The following is an 18,870-nucleotide window of genomic DNA, read 5'->3' on the forward strand; positions in this document are numbered from 1 at the left end:
ATAACTTGTCTGACATTTCGAGACAAACGGATGAAACTGTTTCAATGGCAAGAAAAGGTTGTTGAAGATTGTTTTTTAATATAAAACAACAATGGAGAGACCTGAACTCAACTAATGTTCCTCTACAAAAAAGGTGAGTATCTTACTTTAATGCTTATATGGATAGAAAAGGTATGTAAACTAAAAGTGCAAACTGGATGGAATGTTATATAATATGTCAATTTGTGTTTTACTGCCATTGATGATGATAGATTCAATTTGATAGTCAAATCTTTTGACCTCAATCTTATGAAATATGATCACTTTCTATGGCAGCTCATGAGTTAAAATAAAAAGGTAAAATAACTATAGCAATAAATACATATATATGATATACATACATACATACATATATATATATATATATATATATATATATATATATATATATATATATATATATATATATATATATATATATATATATATATATATATATATATATATATATATATATATATATATATATATATATATATATATATATATATATATATATATATATATATATATATATATATATACATATAGCTGGGTTTATAATATTTGTATCTACACTATGCAAACAAACCTTTCAGAAAATAGCGACATAAAAAAATAAAAGAAAATGTCAAGAAATTACAACTAAAATATCATTCAATTCATCACATTGGGTGACTTACCTTATTATAATTTTATATGAAAGTGTGTATATGTAAAATACTTTTTTAATGAATATGTGTGGGACCTTATTTTAGTGCTGCATAATTATTTTTAAAAAAGTGGTATAAAATGGTAAAATATGATTAAAATTATCCAATAGTTCTATTCAAATTGGGGGGGGGGGGTTATATTTGATATTTTAATACATTTTTTTGGTTATGTAATCAGGACGTGCAGCCAAGAAGAAAATTCTAATTGTTTTGGAAGACCTTGACCTTAAGGTCATAAGAGAAGCGCCTCATTGGAAAATTTAGACTTTCCCAGAATAGAAAAATAAAGCTCTGCGCTTAGAGTATAAGGAAAAAATAAGTAGGATAAAAGTCCTTTGATTTCTTCCTTAGAGTCTTAGTCCATGAAGGGTTAGCTTAGGTTAAGGTTTTCCCATGACTTTAAGAATTTTGTGGGGAGGGAAGGGGGGCAAATACTGCAATAGGCCCACTGACCTGTTTTTAATCCAATAGGAACTCTGTGATACTGAAAAAAATACAAATAAAAACACATTTTAAGGCCTTAATACTTAAAGTTTTGTCTATTTAACCAGTGGTCGCTAATATGGACAACTATTCAACTAATACTATAAGATAGTTGTTTTTTTGTCAGAATTTTTGCATGAAAAGGCATTTCTAAAGCGTGTATTGTAAATGTTAGAATAATAACTATCAGAATTTATGCTATAAAACACAAGTCAATGCAATATTTTCATGCAAGAATTTGATTTAAGTATAAAAATATTTAACTTCATAATTGTAGTACTACAAATCGCATCATAATGTAGATTATTAGGTTTGTTCTAGAGTATAATTGCCCAAAATACTGCAATTATTTGTATTTATAATCATTTTGCAGAAAAATATGGGATGCAACTGCAGTACCGACTACTCAGACAACGAATGGGAGGACAATTGTGATGAAATGTGTGAGCACTGCACTTGTCCCGTCCCTCCACAATCATGCAACTCAGTAAGTTGACTTCATAAATGTCCATTTTTACGGTAAAATCAACACCAATCTGAAAAGCATAAAAGCAATAGCTTTTGTGTCAAGTCGTTGAATTGCCTGACAATGAAACACGCAGCAAAGCAGGATGTGCAAACCCACAAAACTCAAATCGAAAAAAACTAAGTGTACTATTGACATCATTTCACTCAAAAAAAGTTTCCAAAAGTTTAGTAGAAAACCCTAAAAGTGTGAGATTGTATTTGTTTAAATTCTGCTGAGAAGTTTAACAAAGTTGACACTATGTACTCAATATTAAATGATTGTTCAAGTACTACAATGTACCTTTTCTTGTTTTCTTTTGCCAGTATATCCAGCAGCTCATTCCAAATCCACCCCAGGATTCGCCATCTTTATCTTCTCTACCTGGTAAAAATAAAATTTTCACTCTTATAACATTCAACCAGATATAACTGTTAATTAACTTATGCCCATTTCATAGCCTATATAATTTATAAATACTTTTTAAAATCATAGATGCCCATTGTCACTAATTTTCACCATAAATCAAATTAAATTACTTATATAATTTCTTGTGACCCAGTGGTCAAGTGGTTTACGGGTCTGCCTCGCAGTGCGGGGTTCCTGGGTTCGAGTCCAGGTCGATTTTCCTATATGGAGTTTGCATGTTCTACCCAGGCTTGTGTGGGCTTTCTCTGGGGACTCCATTTTCCTCCCTCATGCATTTTAAGCTAATTGAAGACTCTAAATAGCCTCTAGCTATGATTGGTTGTCTGTTGGGATAAGCTCCAGCACCCCTGGCGATCCTTTGTGAGGATGATTGGCTCAGAAAATGAATGAATATTATGGCAACCTAAGATTTTTTTGGAAAAAGGGTAAATGATTTTTGACTGAGATGTTTATAATTAGTGCGCCGTATGAATCCTTTTGAATCATTAATGCTCGGCTAGTTAGATTAAAAGATAAAAAAAATAATAATCAAAAAAACTTTGATCGGTCATTCATGGTCAGCCATTTGGAAAATTTGAATTAACACTAATGGATAATCCTCTTGCAGAAAACTTGGCAGTGGCTTGTTACAGTTACGAAGCCTGCCATGATGGCGAACTGGGATTTGAGAAAGGAGAAAAACTTAAGATAATTAACAGGTAAGTTCTTGTTTTTATAACAACTCAAAGCTTTTAGTCATGCATTTTTTAAAAAATGGCTTCTCTGGGCCTGGCAAAGGAAGTTTTTGCTCATTTAAAGGTGAAAAAAAAGAACAGTTGAAGAATTTCAAGCTCTTAGCTGGAGTTCTTTGTGTGGTTGTGCACTCACCCAAATAATTTTAGCCTTTACCCACATTAGACTGACTTGGCGACTAATGTTTGAGGTTATGTCAACTTATAGTAATTTCTAAGAAAAATGTTTAATTTTGGTCTAATATAATCAATAGAATCAAAAGTATTGATTAATTTTTAGTACCATACTATACTTTAAATACCTCACAATTCAAGTAAAGTGTCATACTTGCCTACTACATTCATATTTTAGTAAGACAGTCTTTTCAATGACTTACAAGTCAGTTTCCCTACTGTTTATCCTCACAAGGGGTGCCGGAGCCTACCCCAGCCAACTATAGGCAGTAGGCCAGTGACAATTTGAATTGATTGACAGCCAATCAGAAGGCTTAAACAACAATTTATTATATCCACAAAGGCCCAATTTTTAATAAAAATGGGCTGAAAATCGAGCAATGTACAAAAAATCTATTTTTTATAGCAAATCTATGAAACAGATCTTCATAAAAAATATATTCACCATAGAAAATACTTGATATGGTTTGAATATTAAAACGGGTGTATCTAACTAGTGTTTTATGTTTTTTCTTTTCTATTCAGGGATGACCCCGAATGGTATTTGGCAGAGTCCCTGACCACAGGACAGAGAGGCCACGTCCCATACAACTTTATCGCCATGAACATAGTGGGGACGGAACCGTATGTTACACATGGGACGTCCAGTCATTTGTCCTCAGCAAATTTTGAGCCCTTTTTTGCATGTGACAGGTGGTTCTTTCGGAATATTTCACGAAATGATTCCATGAGGCTCCTGTTGGCTCCTGGGAACACAAAAGGCTCCTTCTTGATTCGGGAGAGTGAGACAACACCAGGTGATGGATTCGTGCTCACGTGTGGAAAAGCCATAGCATTTTTTGTTTAAAAAAAAAAAAAATTAAATACACTGGACTAAACCCAACGGAGTAGTATAACGAATCATCGGTATCTTTCCCTTTTTTTTTATATATAACTATACAAGTGCCGTTTTAATTACAGTGTAGACCACCACCTAAGTTGACCACTTCGCTATGTTGACCACTTACCTATGTTGACCACTTACCTATGTTGACCACTTACCTATGTTGACCACTTACTTACCTATGTTGACCACTTATTTACTTATGTTGACCACTTACTTACCTATATTGACCACTTACCTATGTTGACCACTTACTTACCTATGTTAACCAATTACTTACCTTTGTTGACCACTTACTTACCTATGTTGACCACTTATGTTGACCACTTACTTACCTATGTTGACCACTTATGTTGACCACTTACTTACCTATGTTGACCACTTATGTTAACCACTTACTTACCTATGTTGACCACTTACTTACCTATGTTGACCACTACTTATTAAGTTCAATACTTATTTAATTCAGACTTATTTATTTATTAGCATTTTTGATTGATTATTTAAATTGGTTTGTTGTTATTTGTGCACTTTGTGATAAAGCTTTAAATCAAATTTTTGTACGTGTATAATGACAATACGAGCATTCCATTCAATATTAGCACCAATATTACTATTGAAATTGGAACTTAAATATTGTATCCCATTTTTTGGTTTGTTCCAGGTTCCTACTCCTTATCCATCAGGAACTTTGACCAAGACAACGGCGATGTAGTGAAGCACTACAGAATCCGCAATTTGGACTGCGGTGGCTTCTACATCACCAACAAGATTTCCTTCAGTTCGCTAACGGAGCTGGTCCAGCATCACACGCGTACGTAAGATATTGACTATAAAGCTTTTAAAAAAAATCGTTTTCCAAAAAAAGCATGGCCTTGGAACGTTTGGCGTAGGTAATGCGGATGGTTTGTGCACCAAGTTGGCGAGACCTTGCCAGTCCAGAGCTCCACAGAAACCGTGGTGGGGAGACGAATGGGAGATCAGACGGGAATCCCTCAAAATGATTACTAAGCTTGGTTTTGGACAGTTTGGAGAAGTCTGGATGGGTACGTTTTTTATTTTCCATTTTATATTTATATACTATATATATGAGTATTATTCATGCTTTTTTCTTAGTTTGGCTAGGCCTGAGACTTATACACAAGTTATACTTATACTATATGGCTTTTTTACTCATATAGCTTGTTATGTTGTTTTTTTAGTAGTTATAAAAAAATGTTAATGATACATTAGCAGGTTTGTTTTGTCTGTTGTTCCTCAGTTTACTATTATTTGAAGTATAGTTTGTTTTTTGTTTCTTTTGGATCAAAAAAAGCCCACCAAAATGAATTTATACTAATTTTTTTAGTGATAAAATAGTATCACAATTAACTGATCCATAAATATGCGCATTAAAAAAGGGGGTAAAACATAGTACTTTAATACTTATTACTGTAGAATTTTCAGATTTGACTCACTCTTGAAATACATGACTATTTTATTTATTTTTCCAAAAAATTCAGTATAGTGTCAAAAAAATGACCCAAAAAATGTCGCAAAAACTTGCTGTTTTTACCTAACATTTTTTTGTGATGGTGGTAAACAAAAAGTGAAATATTCTTTGAGCTAGTAATGCGTAATAAATTCTCATTTGAGATCTTTACCGCAAGAAAATGACCTTTACAAAAGAGCATAAACATGTCGTCCATTAATCTGTCTTTCTAAGGGAAACGCCGCATTTTAAGGAATTCTCTTGAAACAATAGAAGCGTGTCCATCCATTGTGCCAGTTCACCTACGGGTCAAATACTTGAGCCTAAATTGCCTTTACAGTATTTAGATAATCTGAGTCACGTCATTAATTGGAAGACTGTTTCCTTTCCTCACATGACCTCGGCTTCAACTCAACTATTTTTGATAAAAACACAAATTAAATCAAATGTCAGTTCAATATTTCTGGAAATACAGATTTTTTTGTGCACTTAGGAAATAACTGGAAACAAGTAATAAATCTTGTAGGTCATAAAATCATCATTAATTTGGATTTGACGTCTATAATTGTAGACATTGAATGATTTAATGATCAAGTAGGTCAAGTATGAACATTTTTACAGTTTCTGTTCATATTAATGCCATTGAAAAATGCCTAATGTAAAGCTAAAAGTGTTTAAAAAATATACATTATAGGTTTTATGAGTATATATAAGCTGTAAAGACAATGTCATTTTTTTGTCATTTTCAGGGCTCTACAAAAATGACCGTAAAGTCGCCATTAAGAGTCTTAAAATTGGTACAATGTCAACCACGGCTTTTTTAGCGGAAGCCGATGTGATGAAGAACCTTCAACATCCTCGCCTGGTCCGACTTTTTGCAGTGGTTAGCCATGAACCAATTTTAATTGTGACAGAGTACATGGAAAACGGTATGTTTGCAAAATTTGGCATTAAGGGGAATTACAAATGTATCACTGAAGAAAAAATTGAAGGGTATTTCCAAAAAAAAATGACTTAAAAACATTCTAGTCTTACCTCATGTTGACAGGTATGGACATGTGTTAAGAATTCTGTAAGAAAAACCTTCAAAAAACAAAATATAATGTAACAAACAAATGATTTGACAAAGGAGAGAGAATGAGGAGCAGGTAGTCGAAATGAGAGGCAGGGATTGGCTGAGAGCACAACAGGTGAAATCAATCGTCGACTACAAAAAAAAGCCATGAAGAAGAATCCAAAACCCCCAAAAAGGTGAAACGCAGTACCTTAAAAATTCAAGTAAATTCTCACTCACCATTTTAGACAAACACTCATTGTTTTGTCATCTGTATTCAAGATCAAACATGTCGATAGGGTTTCAGTTTATGCTATAAAAAAAAGGGAGAACACATGCTTGAACACAATCTCGACATGAGTCATGTTACCCGTCATGAGATCCAAAGATCAGCAAAATAGTTAAATACCGCTTTGTTAAAGTGCTATTTCCAACTAAATTAGAAAATACTCTAATAAAGAATGACCTCTGGCAAGGAAAAACTATTTTAATCCGTCTGTGTCAACACAGTTAGTCACATTTTTATTTTTTTGCCCCCAAAACACATACCGTATCTTCCGGACTATAAGATGCACCAATTAAAGAATACACAAAGGACAGTAAAAAAAATATTTTCGCTCTATAATCAAATGTGGCCCAATTCTACCCCTAATTTCCGCCAAAAACACCCCCAACGGCGCAGATCTAAACTGAATGGCGTTCTTTTGTGACTAGCTTGTGAAACAACTGAGTCTTTTCCGTTAAATTGTGGCTTTGTGTGAAATCCACGTGTAGACAGGAAACAATCGCCGCTTCTGTCGCGAAGAGAAAGGACAGTTCCCGTCTTTCCGTATTGTCCTTTTCTTGCCCAATGGGCAACAAGGGAGACGGAAAACAACAGGCTTATCCTTGTGCGACCTTGACAAAGAGCCTTACAATGCTAGAGTTAGCTTCTTCTTTCCTGCCGTTGCCTTTTTTTAAAAAAAAACTGCTTCCTTTTGTGTTGACGTGGCAGGCTGGCACGTAACGGCATTGTTCTTTTCTAACCAAATCCCTCAAAAAAAGTCTTAGGAAGTACAGTGTCGACTTAGGATCAAATTGACTGATGCTCTTTAAACTTCCTTCCGCTGTTGTGTTCCCTAGTAGGAATTGCTATTCTGGTCCAAGTACGTCCATGTATTTTAGAGCTATGAAATGAGATTTTTCTATCAATTCATGTTGGTTTTTTAGTCACTTTCTATTCATTTTTGGGGGATTTTAGGGTTTGGTTAACCTAATGGATGGGTAACTCAATGATGTCCAATTAGGAACTTAGGCTCAGTTGGAAAAGGATTGGACGCTGAGTGCTGTCAAGGTTTATATAAATTGGATGTCTATTTTTGTCAATGGTGGGCAATGATTTACATATTAAATGACTTTTTGGGGGATTTTAGGATCCGAGCAAGCCAGGTCCTGTTTTTTTAAGTCACTTTTTTGGGGTGTTTTGGAGTACTTCCTTGTAGTTTTAGGGAGTTTTACAGGTTTTTTCCCCCCTCAAATTTAGGTAGCGACTTTTTAGGGCATGATTTTCTCAATTTGGATTAAAAAATTGGATTAAAAAATGTTTGACCTGTTTTTGCCATTGGAAAAGAATGGGAATTCCCAAAATTTAACTCACTTGTTATTGCCTTTGAGGCCAAATTGTGTTAAAAAGATAAGTTGATGTTCTATAGAAAGTAGTTGTGAATTAACGATGTCTATATTTTTGACAGGTAGCTTGCTGGATTACCTTAAAACAAAGCAGGGGAGCAAATTGACAATGAAAACTTTGATAGACATGGCCTCCCAGGTAAGACAATGTTTCTTTCTCCCTCCATTAAGTTATTTTATACCCTTTTTATTTTTTTTTAAGCATGAACCGTTAGTTTGGTGCAGAGATATAAATATTACAACTGGATAAACTCAACTGAACAAGTGACAAATCATATGAAAATGACTGGCATAAGAATATAATACTGCCCTGGTAGTGTCATGTGAATGACAAAAAATCCTAAACAAACAGACTTTCCTAAATGGTGTCTTTCTGGCAAGTATTTCCCCGAAAAGACACCTATGAGAGACATTCTTTGCCAGTCTTGTAGAGCAAGTAAACAAATGCTTTCAATCCTCCCAAATTATGGAATTTATGACTTTAGCTCTTATATATCGTGCATATATGGTCAGAAAAAAATAGCCTGAAAGCAGATAAATGTTGGGTGTATATTTCAAGGACAGAAACTAAGTAAAGTTCAAGTATAGGTAGATTTCAGCTGTCTCATTTGTGGGTGGAGGACATGGGTAGCGTTAAGAGGTGCTGTCAAGGATGGATGAAAAAGTCTTTTCAACCTGACCTGTGAAAATTCCTACTGTTAACTGCCAACCACTTCAGGGTGTAGTCTGCCTTTCATTCATCACTAACAGGATGTACACACACATTCATCCATGTTCCCTTCAGAGGAAGGTTCCCAGGGGGTGCTGTAGCATATCCCAACCAACTATAGGCAGCAGTAGAGGACGGAATTAATCAATCACTCATAGCTAAGGACAATTTTGACTGATCAATTAGCTTTGCATGCATGTTTTTGGGTAGAAACCGGAATACCCGGAGAAAATCCACACCATGTAAACGCTGCATAGGAAAGGCCAGAACTGATTGAGGTTTGGACCCTCGATCTCAGAAGTCATGAGGCAAGCATGCCTGATATATTTATATAGATGAGTAGAGTAGCACAAGGCTAAAAGTAGATTTGACGCTGGCTGATGTTGTATTGCTCCCTACAGGTAGCAGATGGCATGGCTTACATTGAGGAGATGAATTACATTCATAGGGACCTGCGAGCTGCAAACATTCTAGTGTCTCATGAGCTCATCTGTAAAGTGGCAGACTTTGGACTTGCCAGACTCATCGAGGACACCGATTACACAGCAAGGGAGGGTAACAACATCCATTTAAGTTTCCTTATAAATTGAATAGCCTATATCTGGCAATCTCAGTTGCCAGTACTTTATGATGTACCGTATTTTCACAACTATAAGGTGCACCGCATTATAAGGCGCACCCTCAATGAATGACATTTTTCCATATATAAAGCGCACTGTATTATAAGGCGCACTGTCTATTTTGGAGAAAATTTAAGACTTTTAAGTGCGCCTTATAGTCGTGAAAATACAGTAATTGCTATTGACTTCCAGGTATGAAGCACTCACTACTTTACAGTCACCTCTAGAGCCAGCCATTGTTGATGTTTTTGCATCTGCATATTTAACAGTATTGTTTCAGTTCAGGAGTTTGTGTTTTTTTTTTATATCCGACAGTGGTGGTTTTTCATTTTTGGTTTTCTGTTTTTTCCATATATCAGGCGCACTGTCTATTTTAGAGGAAATTTAAGACTTTTAAGTGCGCCTTAAGGTCGTGAAAATACGGTAACTAACTTTCGTGTCTACAGGAGCCAAATTCCCCATCAAGTGGACAGCCCCAGAAGCTATAAATTATGGAACATTTTCTATAAAGTCTGACATTTGGTCTTATGGAATCTTCCTAACAGAAGTAATCACTTACGGTCGCATACCATACCCTGGTAAGTCCTCGTCTTGGTAGTCCTTTTGCCAATTCCTTCACGTTTATCCATGATGGGCGTCTATCCATCTTCAGGGATGTCCAACACTGAGGTGATCGAGAGCTTGGAGGGAGGCTACAGAATGCCAAAGCCAGAAAAATGTTCAGATGGACTTTATAATCTCATGTGTTTCTGCTGGAGGGACAACCCAGAGACGAGACCCACCTTTGAATACCTGAGAAATTTGTTGGAAGACTTCTTTATTGCCACAGAACGTCAGTACCAGTTGTAGACTGGGAATCTCACATTCCCATTCCTAGCGCAAACTGTTGATCTGATCATTTGTTTGGTCTTAAGCTTCGGATAAAATGTATCTTTTTATGACGAGCAGAATTAAAGACGTTTTTTTGGTTTTCTCTCGTGTCAAATACATTATCTTTCAAATTCTCGAACTATTTTGATTCATAGGCTGCCATTAATGGTATAATGCCATTCAGTTGGGGAACCAAGCATTGGTTTTCCCCCAAAAATAATATCTACTGCTCTCCAAAGACATGAGATATTACTTTTCTTTGTTTCTGATTGTCAAGATAAGACATATAATGGCTTATTATCCATGGATTTAGCCTAGTAAAAAAATGGTAGGAGTCTAAACAAGTTTAGACAACCCACATTTCTAATGAATCCCTCAGTGATAAAGGCACCAAAAGGAAAATATATATGAAGCAATAAAACTTGAGTATACAAGTGCTTCAAGTGTCCAAACTCATCAACAGCGCTGCGCCTCTCTTGATCCAGTGATCAGGATTCACGCTACCTGATTTCAGCTCCACGGCGATGACAAACGAGGCTCTGCCAGCCCCGCCTGATCGAATGGGGAAGTAGTAGCAAGGGCAAAGGTACGTGTCTACAAACCACAGAGGTGAAATGGTTCAGAAAGGAAAAATATTTTAAAAAAATCCAAAGAAATACTCCCTTACTCTTAGCCATCTTCTTGCGGTTCTCCATGGGTTTAAAGTTGATGGCGGGAATGGGACAAACCATCTGCATGGGTGCCGCCTCCACCAAACATGTGGCTTTTTTATTCCAAGCAGCCCCTTCCAGGAAAAGACCTCGTACATATACTCCATCCTGAAAACCGACATGCAAAACGTTGGGCATCGAGTCAAAGAATGAAGACACGAGTCATGGAAATTGGGTTACCTTGGGTGGATTCTGTATATGGGCCTCTTCTAGTGTGGAGACTGTAAAGTCCCAAGACAGTGTGTCAACGGATACCTGTATATAGGAAGGCGGCATTAGTTTGCAGTTCTATATCTAGTCAATAGCATAAAGACCATGTCCAATTTACAGTGTAGTGATGCCTTGAGATCTCTATACAAGAGTTTGACAGGTATTCATTTTTTACAACCTTCAAGAATGGTAGTACCACTGATATTTAAGTTCACTTTTTTACTAAACAATGAGAATTACAACTTTTGTATTTCCAACAAGTTTGGATAATAATATTAAAGGTTAATAGAGAACCCCTATTGTTCTTTAGCTATAGGGAATATTTATAACCCTATTAGGGGTCATAAATTATTTGTTTTTATTACCAATTACCATTTTTTATAATGCTAGAAGTGAGTGTTGGTTAGATGTACCTTGTTTTGCCGGGCAGCAGACTGCAAGACGGCAGTGAGGAAGCCATTGGGGAAGGTGAAGCCGGAAAGCCAGAACAAGATTGGAGGCGTGGCCAGCTCGGCCCAGCGTGAAAACTGAAGAACCCGTTGGCACAGGTCACGGGTCCACGCCGCCAAGGGCTTGAGCGAAGGGTACGCCTGGTGGAACAACAACAGGTCGCTCTACATCATCTTTCTTTGCTAAGCGGCAATTCTACCAGATCAGTCAAAAGACTTTTTGGGCTACAAATAAAATGGTCCGACCCACATGAGCTCTAGTTGGCATGAATGTGGCTTGATGACCAAACTAAGTTAGACACCCATGATCTGAGCAGTGAAAAACAGACTTTTTTGGTACCTTTTCCCATAGCGGTGGAACTCTGGCATCGTACATACAGTTGAAGGTCTCTTCCAAGCTAGCTGACATTACCACCAACCCTTTGATTCCCATCTCCAGCTCCACTAATGATGACCTAACACACAAACATTCAATAGGATACATTAAGCTTCTCTGGCATTGCACGTATTGCAACTTTCTGTCTGCGGACGCCATACTTGATCATGGTCAGCAGTGCATTATACCGCTGGATCTCTTGCAGTAGAACCACATCAAGGGGCGAAGGATCAAGAAACAATGAGCTGGCACCATCAAAGTCGATCACTTTTGGGATGTTCTGGCGGACGTCTGCCAACAGGTCCAATACCTTGATGTGGTACAAATTGACAGTTGACAAAAAAACCTGGCAAGGCCTGAAACTGTAACCGTATTTGACTGGGTAATTGCATATTCTAATTAGACTAACAAGCCTAGTCACCTTGTCTTCTCGGCTGGGTCCCGACCCCGCGGTGCTAGCGGTAGTCACTTGGGGCTGTAGTGAGAGAAGGGTATCGAACAGGGTCCTGGTCTCTGCGATCTGGCTGGCTATGTCAGCATTAGGGTGCTGGCCAAATAAGTCTGGGTGCTCGTGGCTTGGCAGCATGTTGATGAAGTCTTTGTAGGAGGACAGGGGTCCGTCATGGGGGATGTAATAAGCGGCTAAAGAGGACAACCTGGGTAGAGTTGTGGAAATATAGGTGAAGAGTTGCGCCTTTGGACGAAGAAAAAGAGTTCTTACTTGAAAGAAGCCTCAGTGACGGCGGCTTCGCAGAAGTAGTCATTAATGTAGGTGGTGAGAAGTCGTCTGTCCCAGTCGTCTGTTACGTGTCCTCCGTAATTGACCTCCGCGATGAGATACTTGAGGGCGTCCCAGGGTATTTCGTCATACTCGTTCAGGTACAAGCTGAGAAGATTCTCGCTCACCTGTCGTAATCAGTCATTGGGCATAATTTTAAATCGTGTCTATAATTGGGTGGCAATCAGTTCAGGTTGTACCTTGTATATAACTGGGATAGTTTCCAGAACCCCCGAAAAATATGGTTTATGAATGAATGAATGACATTAGGCTCCGAAGCAGGTTGAAGTAAGATTTCTAGCATACCAGCATTTTTTTTACATTCTTCCATTGACCCTGTTTACCTCAAAGTCTGAATTGTTGAATCCATAAATGATGTTCCAGCCCAATTGAAGGAACTTCTTTCTTTCGAGCAAAATGCTGTGAAAGAAACATAAGGAGAAGAGCAGCTTCCTGTAGATGACTGGCTTGGCGCATTTGGTGAACTGGGCCTCGGTCACCAAGTGGTAGAGGCGCTTCATGTTGGCTCTTACTCCCTGGAGGGACGACCAAGTACGAACACAGGTGTATGCCTATGGGCCTTCGTTTTGGTAGTCGTACAGCAACGGAAGTTCTACCTTTGGAGGTTCTGTGGTCATCTTGATGCTTGCCTGGAGAATGTTGATGGGAAACTCTGGATGCGGGGAAGAGCTGAGCCACAGTCGGAAGTCTAAGTGGGGCTTCTTCACCTCCAGCTGCTCCACCAGCTTATCCAACCCAGGCATCCAGGAGAGGGAAAGGTGGCAGTTGGCCAGAAAGACCCAGTGACCTAGGACAGTTTTAAGAACTCTCCTCACGCTAACTGAAAAAATGGGTTTAGATTGTAAAAGACATACCCTTTTTGACTCCCTCTTCGATCATTTTCTTCGCAATGGGTGCTTGGCCTTGACCAAGGGAGAGTGCGTGGAATGATTTGCTCATGCCCGTTGTCTCAGCCAGCTGCAGTAGAGCCCCCGTGGGGTCCACTCCAGGAGATAAGACAAAAACCAGAGGAGTCAAGCATGTCGATTCGTCCACGACCTAGTGGGATGGGAAGCGTGGGAGAGGGTGGCAGTGATCAAATAGTGAACTTGTTATTTTTCTTTTTCTTGTTTTATATGCAAGAGTAAACTTACAGCTTTCATGTCGAGTACAGGTGGCTCCACAAAGCGGGGGCCCAGATAGTTGATGATGAAGGTGGTGGCGCAAAACAAGACACGGTCTGGGCGTAGGGAACGGACGATGAGCATCCTTTGGAGTTCGTTGCAACTATTCTCCCAGTCTCCTGCATGAGATGGACAAGTTTATGCATGCATGTACATCTATGTGTATGTATATATGTGCTTATATATGTATGTGTATGTATATATGTGCTTATATATGTATGTGTATGTAAATATGTGCTTATATATGTATGTGTATGTATATATGTGCTTATATATGTATGTGTACGTATATATGTGCTTATATATGTATGTGTATGTATATATGTGCTTATATATGTATGTGTATGTATATATGTGCTTATATATGTATGTGTATGTATATATGTGCTTATATATGTATGTGTATGTATATATGTGCTTATATATGTATGTGTATGTATATATGTGCTTATATATGTATGTGTATGTATACATGTGCTTATATATGTATGTGTATGTATATATGTGCTTATATATGTATGTGTATGTATATATGGGCTTATATATGTATGTGTATGTATATATGGGCTTATATATGTATGTGTATGTATATATGTGCTTATATATGTATGTGTATGTATATATGTGCTTATATATGTATGTGTATGTATATATGTGCTTATATATGTATGTGTATGTATGTGCTTATATATGTATGTGTATATATGTGCTTATATATGTATGTGTATGTATACATGTGCTTATATATGTATGTGTATGTATATCTGTGCTTATATATGTATGTATATATGTGCTTATATATGTATGTGTATATATGCACTTTCAGCCTAATTATGAAAATGAATCCGATAAATCTTGAAATGAATGGACTGTCAAAAATGAGGATTAAAACCTGGTAGTGGTGCCTTCTCAGGCTCTGCACTGGTGAACCAAAGCTTCCAGTCCCTTGGATACTTTTCAAATGAGGCCATCATGCCGTGAAAGTTCGGCAGCTTATCCAATTCTGTGATATTGTCCCAGCTGGAATCCACAAGCCAACTGGCGCAAGGGTTTTCCATTTGAGCACGCTTATCGAGAACCTGGAAACACCAATGGTAGGCTTTTACGCTCGCACCAAGACCACACAAACACGCTTACTTACAATTCCACCACGGAGGAAGAAGCTATACTCGTCCATGTTGAGCGTGCCGGCCACTTCGAGGATTTTGGCACACATTTGGAAGCTGAAGAGCAGTTTGTGCATCTCAAACAGACCACGGCAGGCGTACCTGTGAAGAATGAAGTCAAATATATGAATGCAGCTTTTGTGGGCTTCATTGGCGGACCGCTCTTTGTTGGTCTTACTTGTACACTGCGTAAGTGTGGTAGTCGTTCAAGTTGGTAATGCGTTCTTCCAGCTTTGAGCTGGTCTTGCTTTTCTCAATGCTTAGGTTGAACAGGTTGACATAGGCATCCAGTGAGAACTGGTACATGGGATCGATACGGCCCATGTCATTTAAGATAAAGAAGAGGATGGAGGCCCGCTGAGCACAAGCACGGTAACCCTGTGTGAAAAAAAAATCCATTCAGTCCAAAAATCTGACATTAATTCACGTTATTACTGTATTTTCCGGATTATAGGTTGCACTTATTTACATAAATTGGCTAGGACTGCACATGTTAGTTTTTGGTTTCTGGTAAGATAAAAAATGGCCCTCCCAAAGAATAAACTGATACTCTAGTGCGATTTATATTGTTTTTTTCCCACTTAATTGTGTATTCTTTGGCTAATGCGACTTATAGTCCGAAAAATTCGGTGCAAAGATTTGCGTCAGACCTCTCGAGCAGTGTCAATCTGGATTTCGGTCACTTCGCTGGTCTCCAGCTGCTCCGACACCTCAGTAGCTGTCACTTTGGACGTTTGCAATGTGTTCACCAACTGCACGTCGTCAAGCAAGGAGCCACTTGCCTCGTTCAGCAGCCTGAAATGTTAAAAAAACGAGCACTTAGCACACAGAAAGAAGCAATAGAAACACAAGCAAATTAACCTAAGAATCTCGTCCTCCAGCTCTTGTAGACTTCTCTTTCCAGAGGCAATGCTCATCACCAGGTTGTCTTTTTGCTCTTCCAGGTCTGGTCGTTCCTTACGTACCACAATACCGAGGAGTTGGGCTTCGAGTCCCTATCAGAGATATTCATAGGGTAAGGAATAAGGACCAGAGTAAAATATGAGTGACAAACACAGACCTGTTCTTTGACAGCAAAATTCACTATGGTGGTTTTGGTAGAAATTTCTGGGGCGTAGTGGGGATTTGATAGTTTGGTGGTGATGTAGAAACGGAATTCTGGACTGTATTCCAATTCCTTGTCACCCAATTTCATCAATAGCCTGCCACCTGAGAACAGAGTTTAAAATTGACTTTTATCTCGAATCAATTCATTTTATATGACGGTGTGTGTCTGTGTCTGACCTATTCGGGACAGGGACTTGTTGAGAACTGGGTTGAGAGCTGGGTCCAAGTCCTCTTGCACATTTTGCAGCAGGACAGGATTTCCAAACTGTATGGCATTCTCCATTATGAGCATGTAGTCCGGCATTTGAAAATCTATTAATTTTAAGCCCTGTACACATTCACAGACAAATATTCCATTAGTCAATGTGATCTTTTTATATATATACATATAACTATAGCAGTATTCAACATTGTGAGTCATGACTAACTTTGGCCATTTCCATTTTCTTGATCCATTTCATAGCTTGGCCTTGTGGGTCTACCATGAGTGGCCATCTTGACGCCAACAAAAAAAAGACATGATTTAACAACCACAAAAAAACCTGTTCAGGTATCTTTCTCTTGTTTAGGTTCTGACCGGTTTCCACGGGTGACAATGACGCCGTTTTCAGTGGAAAAAGCATCAGAGGGCAGGCCTTGAATATTCCAGTCCCTCACTGCTGTGGGGTCTGAGAGGAAAGTGGCAAAACTAAAGCCTGGGGTGCACTGGATATCTTGCGTCTGGACCTAGAAGATCATGAATGTCAAAAATGGACATGTACAAATGGAATAGTCAATAACCATGCAAATCAAAAGTGTCTCTTACTGCTTTCATCCAGATTTCAAGCAATTCCACCCTATAATTGGAAAGGAAGGGGCCCATATAGGAGAGAAATGATGCTGCGAGTAAACAGTCTCCAACCAGGTAGCCCATGTTCTTTTCAAGACCCTGCAACACAGACACTATCATGAACTAAAAGTATTTCCCTCATATCTTGGCGATATGATTTGTATCACCAATCATAGGTCACAATTCGATCCCCACACCCTTCTTAATGACCCTTCCTACCTTTACAGTCTCCTCCCATCGGACACCCTCCCCAGCCAGACCTTTCACCAGCTTGTCAGCTCGATCCAGTTTGATCTCCATCTCGTCTGACTTCCTCTTCAATTCCTCCTTGGTGGCAACCTTTTCTGCGTATTGTTTGTTCAGCCGCGCCAACATGTCCGCCACCTAAGCACAAGGCACAAGCTTGACTTTGGCTGTTCTTTAACGTATGCTCTACGCCATGGATAGCACCTCTTTCAATTTGTTCTCAGAGTCTAAAAGTTCGGCTTGCTTTCCGGCGAGTTGGGTCTCAGCGGCATGCAGCAGCTCCCGCTTTGGCTCCACCACTCTAAAGATACATCCGTAGACCTGGAACATTTCAAGGGTTCTCAATGTTTAGTTCCGTCCAATACTATCGCTGGAAGGCTACAAAGCTGTACCTCCATGGCTCTGACCCACATACAAAGCGACTTTGCAGCCAGAGACACTTTTCCAATGATTTCCGGCATGAAGTCGGGCTGCCTGCAATAGTTTCCGATCCTCTTTAATATGCGGTCGGATATGTTGTCCTTGTCAAAGTTGATCAGAGTTTTGAGGAAGTTGGGATCAGCTGCCACAAAATATTTCCAGTTATCTGAACTGTACATTTTTGTGATTGCTAATTCTCAAATTGACATGCCAGAACACAACAGTCCTCCTCACCTAGTTGTTTCTTGGCTTCAGCATAGTTTGGCTCCTTGTTGAGAAGAGTCAAGACTGCCAGCATTACTTTCTCTACCAGGGCAGGTGGACGGGTATAGCTCTTAATCTCTACCATGTCCTGTTTGTTGATGGACGCCAAAGCCTTTGTTTTTGGGGAGGAAAGGGGTTTAATTTGAAGGAAATTCTTGGAACTGGTGCAAACAGCATACAGCTATACCTTGGTGGCCTCGTCCAGGGCTGGCAGAGCTTCATCCAGCTCTTTTAATGCAGCACTGGCCAGAGCTTTGCATTGAGACTCCTCTACTGAAATTTTCTCCTTTTTAGCACTCACCGTCTATGCACAAAAGACCTCAAACTGATCTGTATTTTGTCCCCTCTGCATTTGGTATCCGTCAGTCAGTACCTTCTGCTGTGTGTCGGCCTCCCTTGTCTGCTGGACGATGACGGTCAGGTACTCGTCGCATTCCTTTTGGTAGTCGGCCACCTGCTTGTTAGATTCTTCCAACTCCACAGTCATGGCCGCCACCTTCTCGCCGGTGTCACTGATTTTGAAAAGGCCATTTCTCAACTTGTTCACTTGGTCGCCCAATACTGAGCGCTTCTCTGCCAAGAGCCTGAAAACAAGAAAGGCAATGCTTCACAGGTCTGAAAGCCTTTCAAAGAGAAAGGCCTCCATTTTTGGGCCTTTACTTCTTATAGCCGGAAACTAGTTCCAGGTAGTTGGTGGGCGTCACATAATTATGTCTTTTCAGTTCCACCTTCATCCGCTCTGAGCAAGTCATCACCGACTGGTGCGTAGTCACAAAGATGGATGCCACCTTGGTTTTGCCCTG

At 38.9% G+C, this 18,870-nt stretch overlaps 2 protein-coding genes across 2 annotated transcripts in view; one reads left to right on the plus strand and one right to left on the minus strand.

The window, feature by feature from the left end:
• lck (LCK proto-oncogene, Src family tyrosine kinase) lies at positions 1-10,425 on the plus strand. The gene is made up of 13 exons (XM_077730736.1): positions 1-133; positions 1,588-1,701; positions 2,046-2,106; positions 2,756-2,846; positions 3,579-3,677; positions 3,747-3,850; positions 4,601-4,750; positions 4,830-4,982; positions 6,157-6,336; positions 8,192-8,268; positions 9,240-9,393; positions 9,905-10,036; positions 10,111-10,425. Exons 2-13 carry the CDS (start codon positions 1,594-1,596, stop codon positions 10,305-10,307), a joined length of 1,506 nt encoding a protein of 501 aa, XP_077586862.1. The 5' UTR covers positions 1-133; positions 1,588-1,593; the 3' UTR covers positions 10,308-10,425.
• The window catches only part of dnah2 (dynein, axonemal, heavy chain 2), a 23,941-nt gene continuing 15,329 nt past the window's right edge, over positions 10,259-18,870 (minus strand). Inside the window, exons 57-85 of the mRNA XM_077731532.1 lie at positions 18,728-18,867; positions 18,441-18,651; positions 18,255-18,371; positions 18,038-18,179; positions 17,776-17,945; positions 17,588-17,704; positions 17,357-17,521; positions 17,114-17,236; positions 16,886-17,034; positions 16,737-16,803; positions 16,486-16,636; positions 16,262-16,410; positions 16,063-16,196; positions 15,852-15,996; positions 15,380-15,579; positions 15,177-15,303; positions 14,928-15,114; positions 14,006-14,154; positions 13,727-13,910; positions 13,469-13,659; positions 13,196-13,387; positions 12,795-12,979; positions 12,495-12,729; positions 12,235-12,383; positions 12,038-12,152; positions 11,662-11,838; positions 11,219-11,293; positions 10,996-11,146; positions 10,259-10,922 (exon numbers count right to left, since the gene is read on the minus strand). Coding sequence (XP_077587658.1) covers positions 10,768-10,922; positions 10,996-11,146; positions 11,219-11,293; positions 11,662-11,838; positions 12,038-12,152; positions 12,235-12,383; positions 12,495-12,729; positions 12,795-12,979; positions 13,196-13,387; positions 13,469-13,659; positions 13,727-13,910; positions 14,006-14,154; positions 14,928-15,114; positions 15,177-15,303; positions 15,380-15,579; positions 15,852-15,996; positions 16,063-16,196; positions 16,262-16,410; positions 16,486-16,636; positions 16,737-16,803; positions 16,886-17,034; positions 17,114-17,236; positions 17,357-17,521; positions 17,588-17,704; positions 17,776-17,945; positions 18,038-18,179; positions 18,255-18,371; positions 18,441-18,651; positions 18,728-18,867 — 4,452 coding nt within the window. The 3' untranslated portion in view covers positions 10,259-10,767. The remainder of the gene's footprint in view (positions 10,923-10,995; positions 11,147-11,218; positions 11,294-11,661; positions 11,839-12,037; positions 12,153-12,234; positions 12,384-12,494; positions 12,730-12,794; positions 12,980-13,195; positions 13,388-13,468; positions 13,660-13,726; positions 13,911-14,005; positions 14,155-14,927; positions 15,115-15,176; positions 15,304-15,379; positions 15,580-15,851; positions 15,997-16,062; positions 16,197-16,261; positions 16,411-16,485; positions 16,637-16,736; positions 16,804-16,885; positions 17,035-17,113; positions 17,237-17,356; positions 17,522-17,587; positions 17,705-17,775; positions 17,946-18,037; positions 18,180-18,254; positions 18,372-18,440; positions 18,652-18,727; positions 18,868-18,870) is intronic.

The sequence above is a fragment of the Stigmatopora nigra genome, chromosome 13 (genome assembly GCF_051989575.1).
Source record: "Stigmatopora nigra isolate UIUO_SnigA chromosome 13, RoL_Snig_1.1, whole genome shotgun sequence".
Classification (NCBI taxonomy): Eukaryota; Metazoa; Chordata; class Actinopteri; order Syngnathiformes; family Syngnathidae; genus Stigmatopora; species Stigmatopora nigra.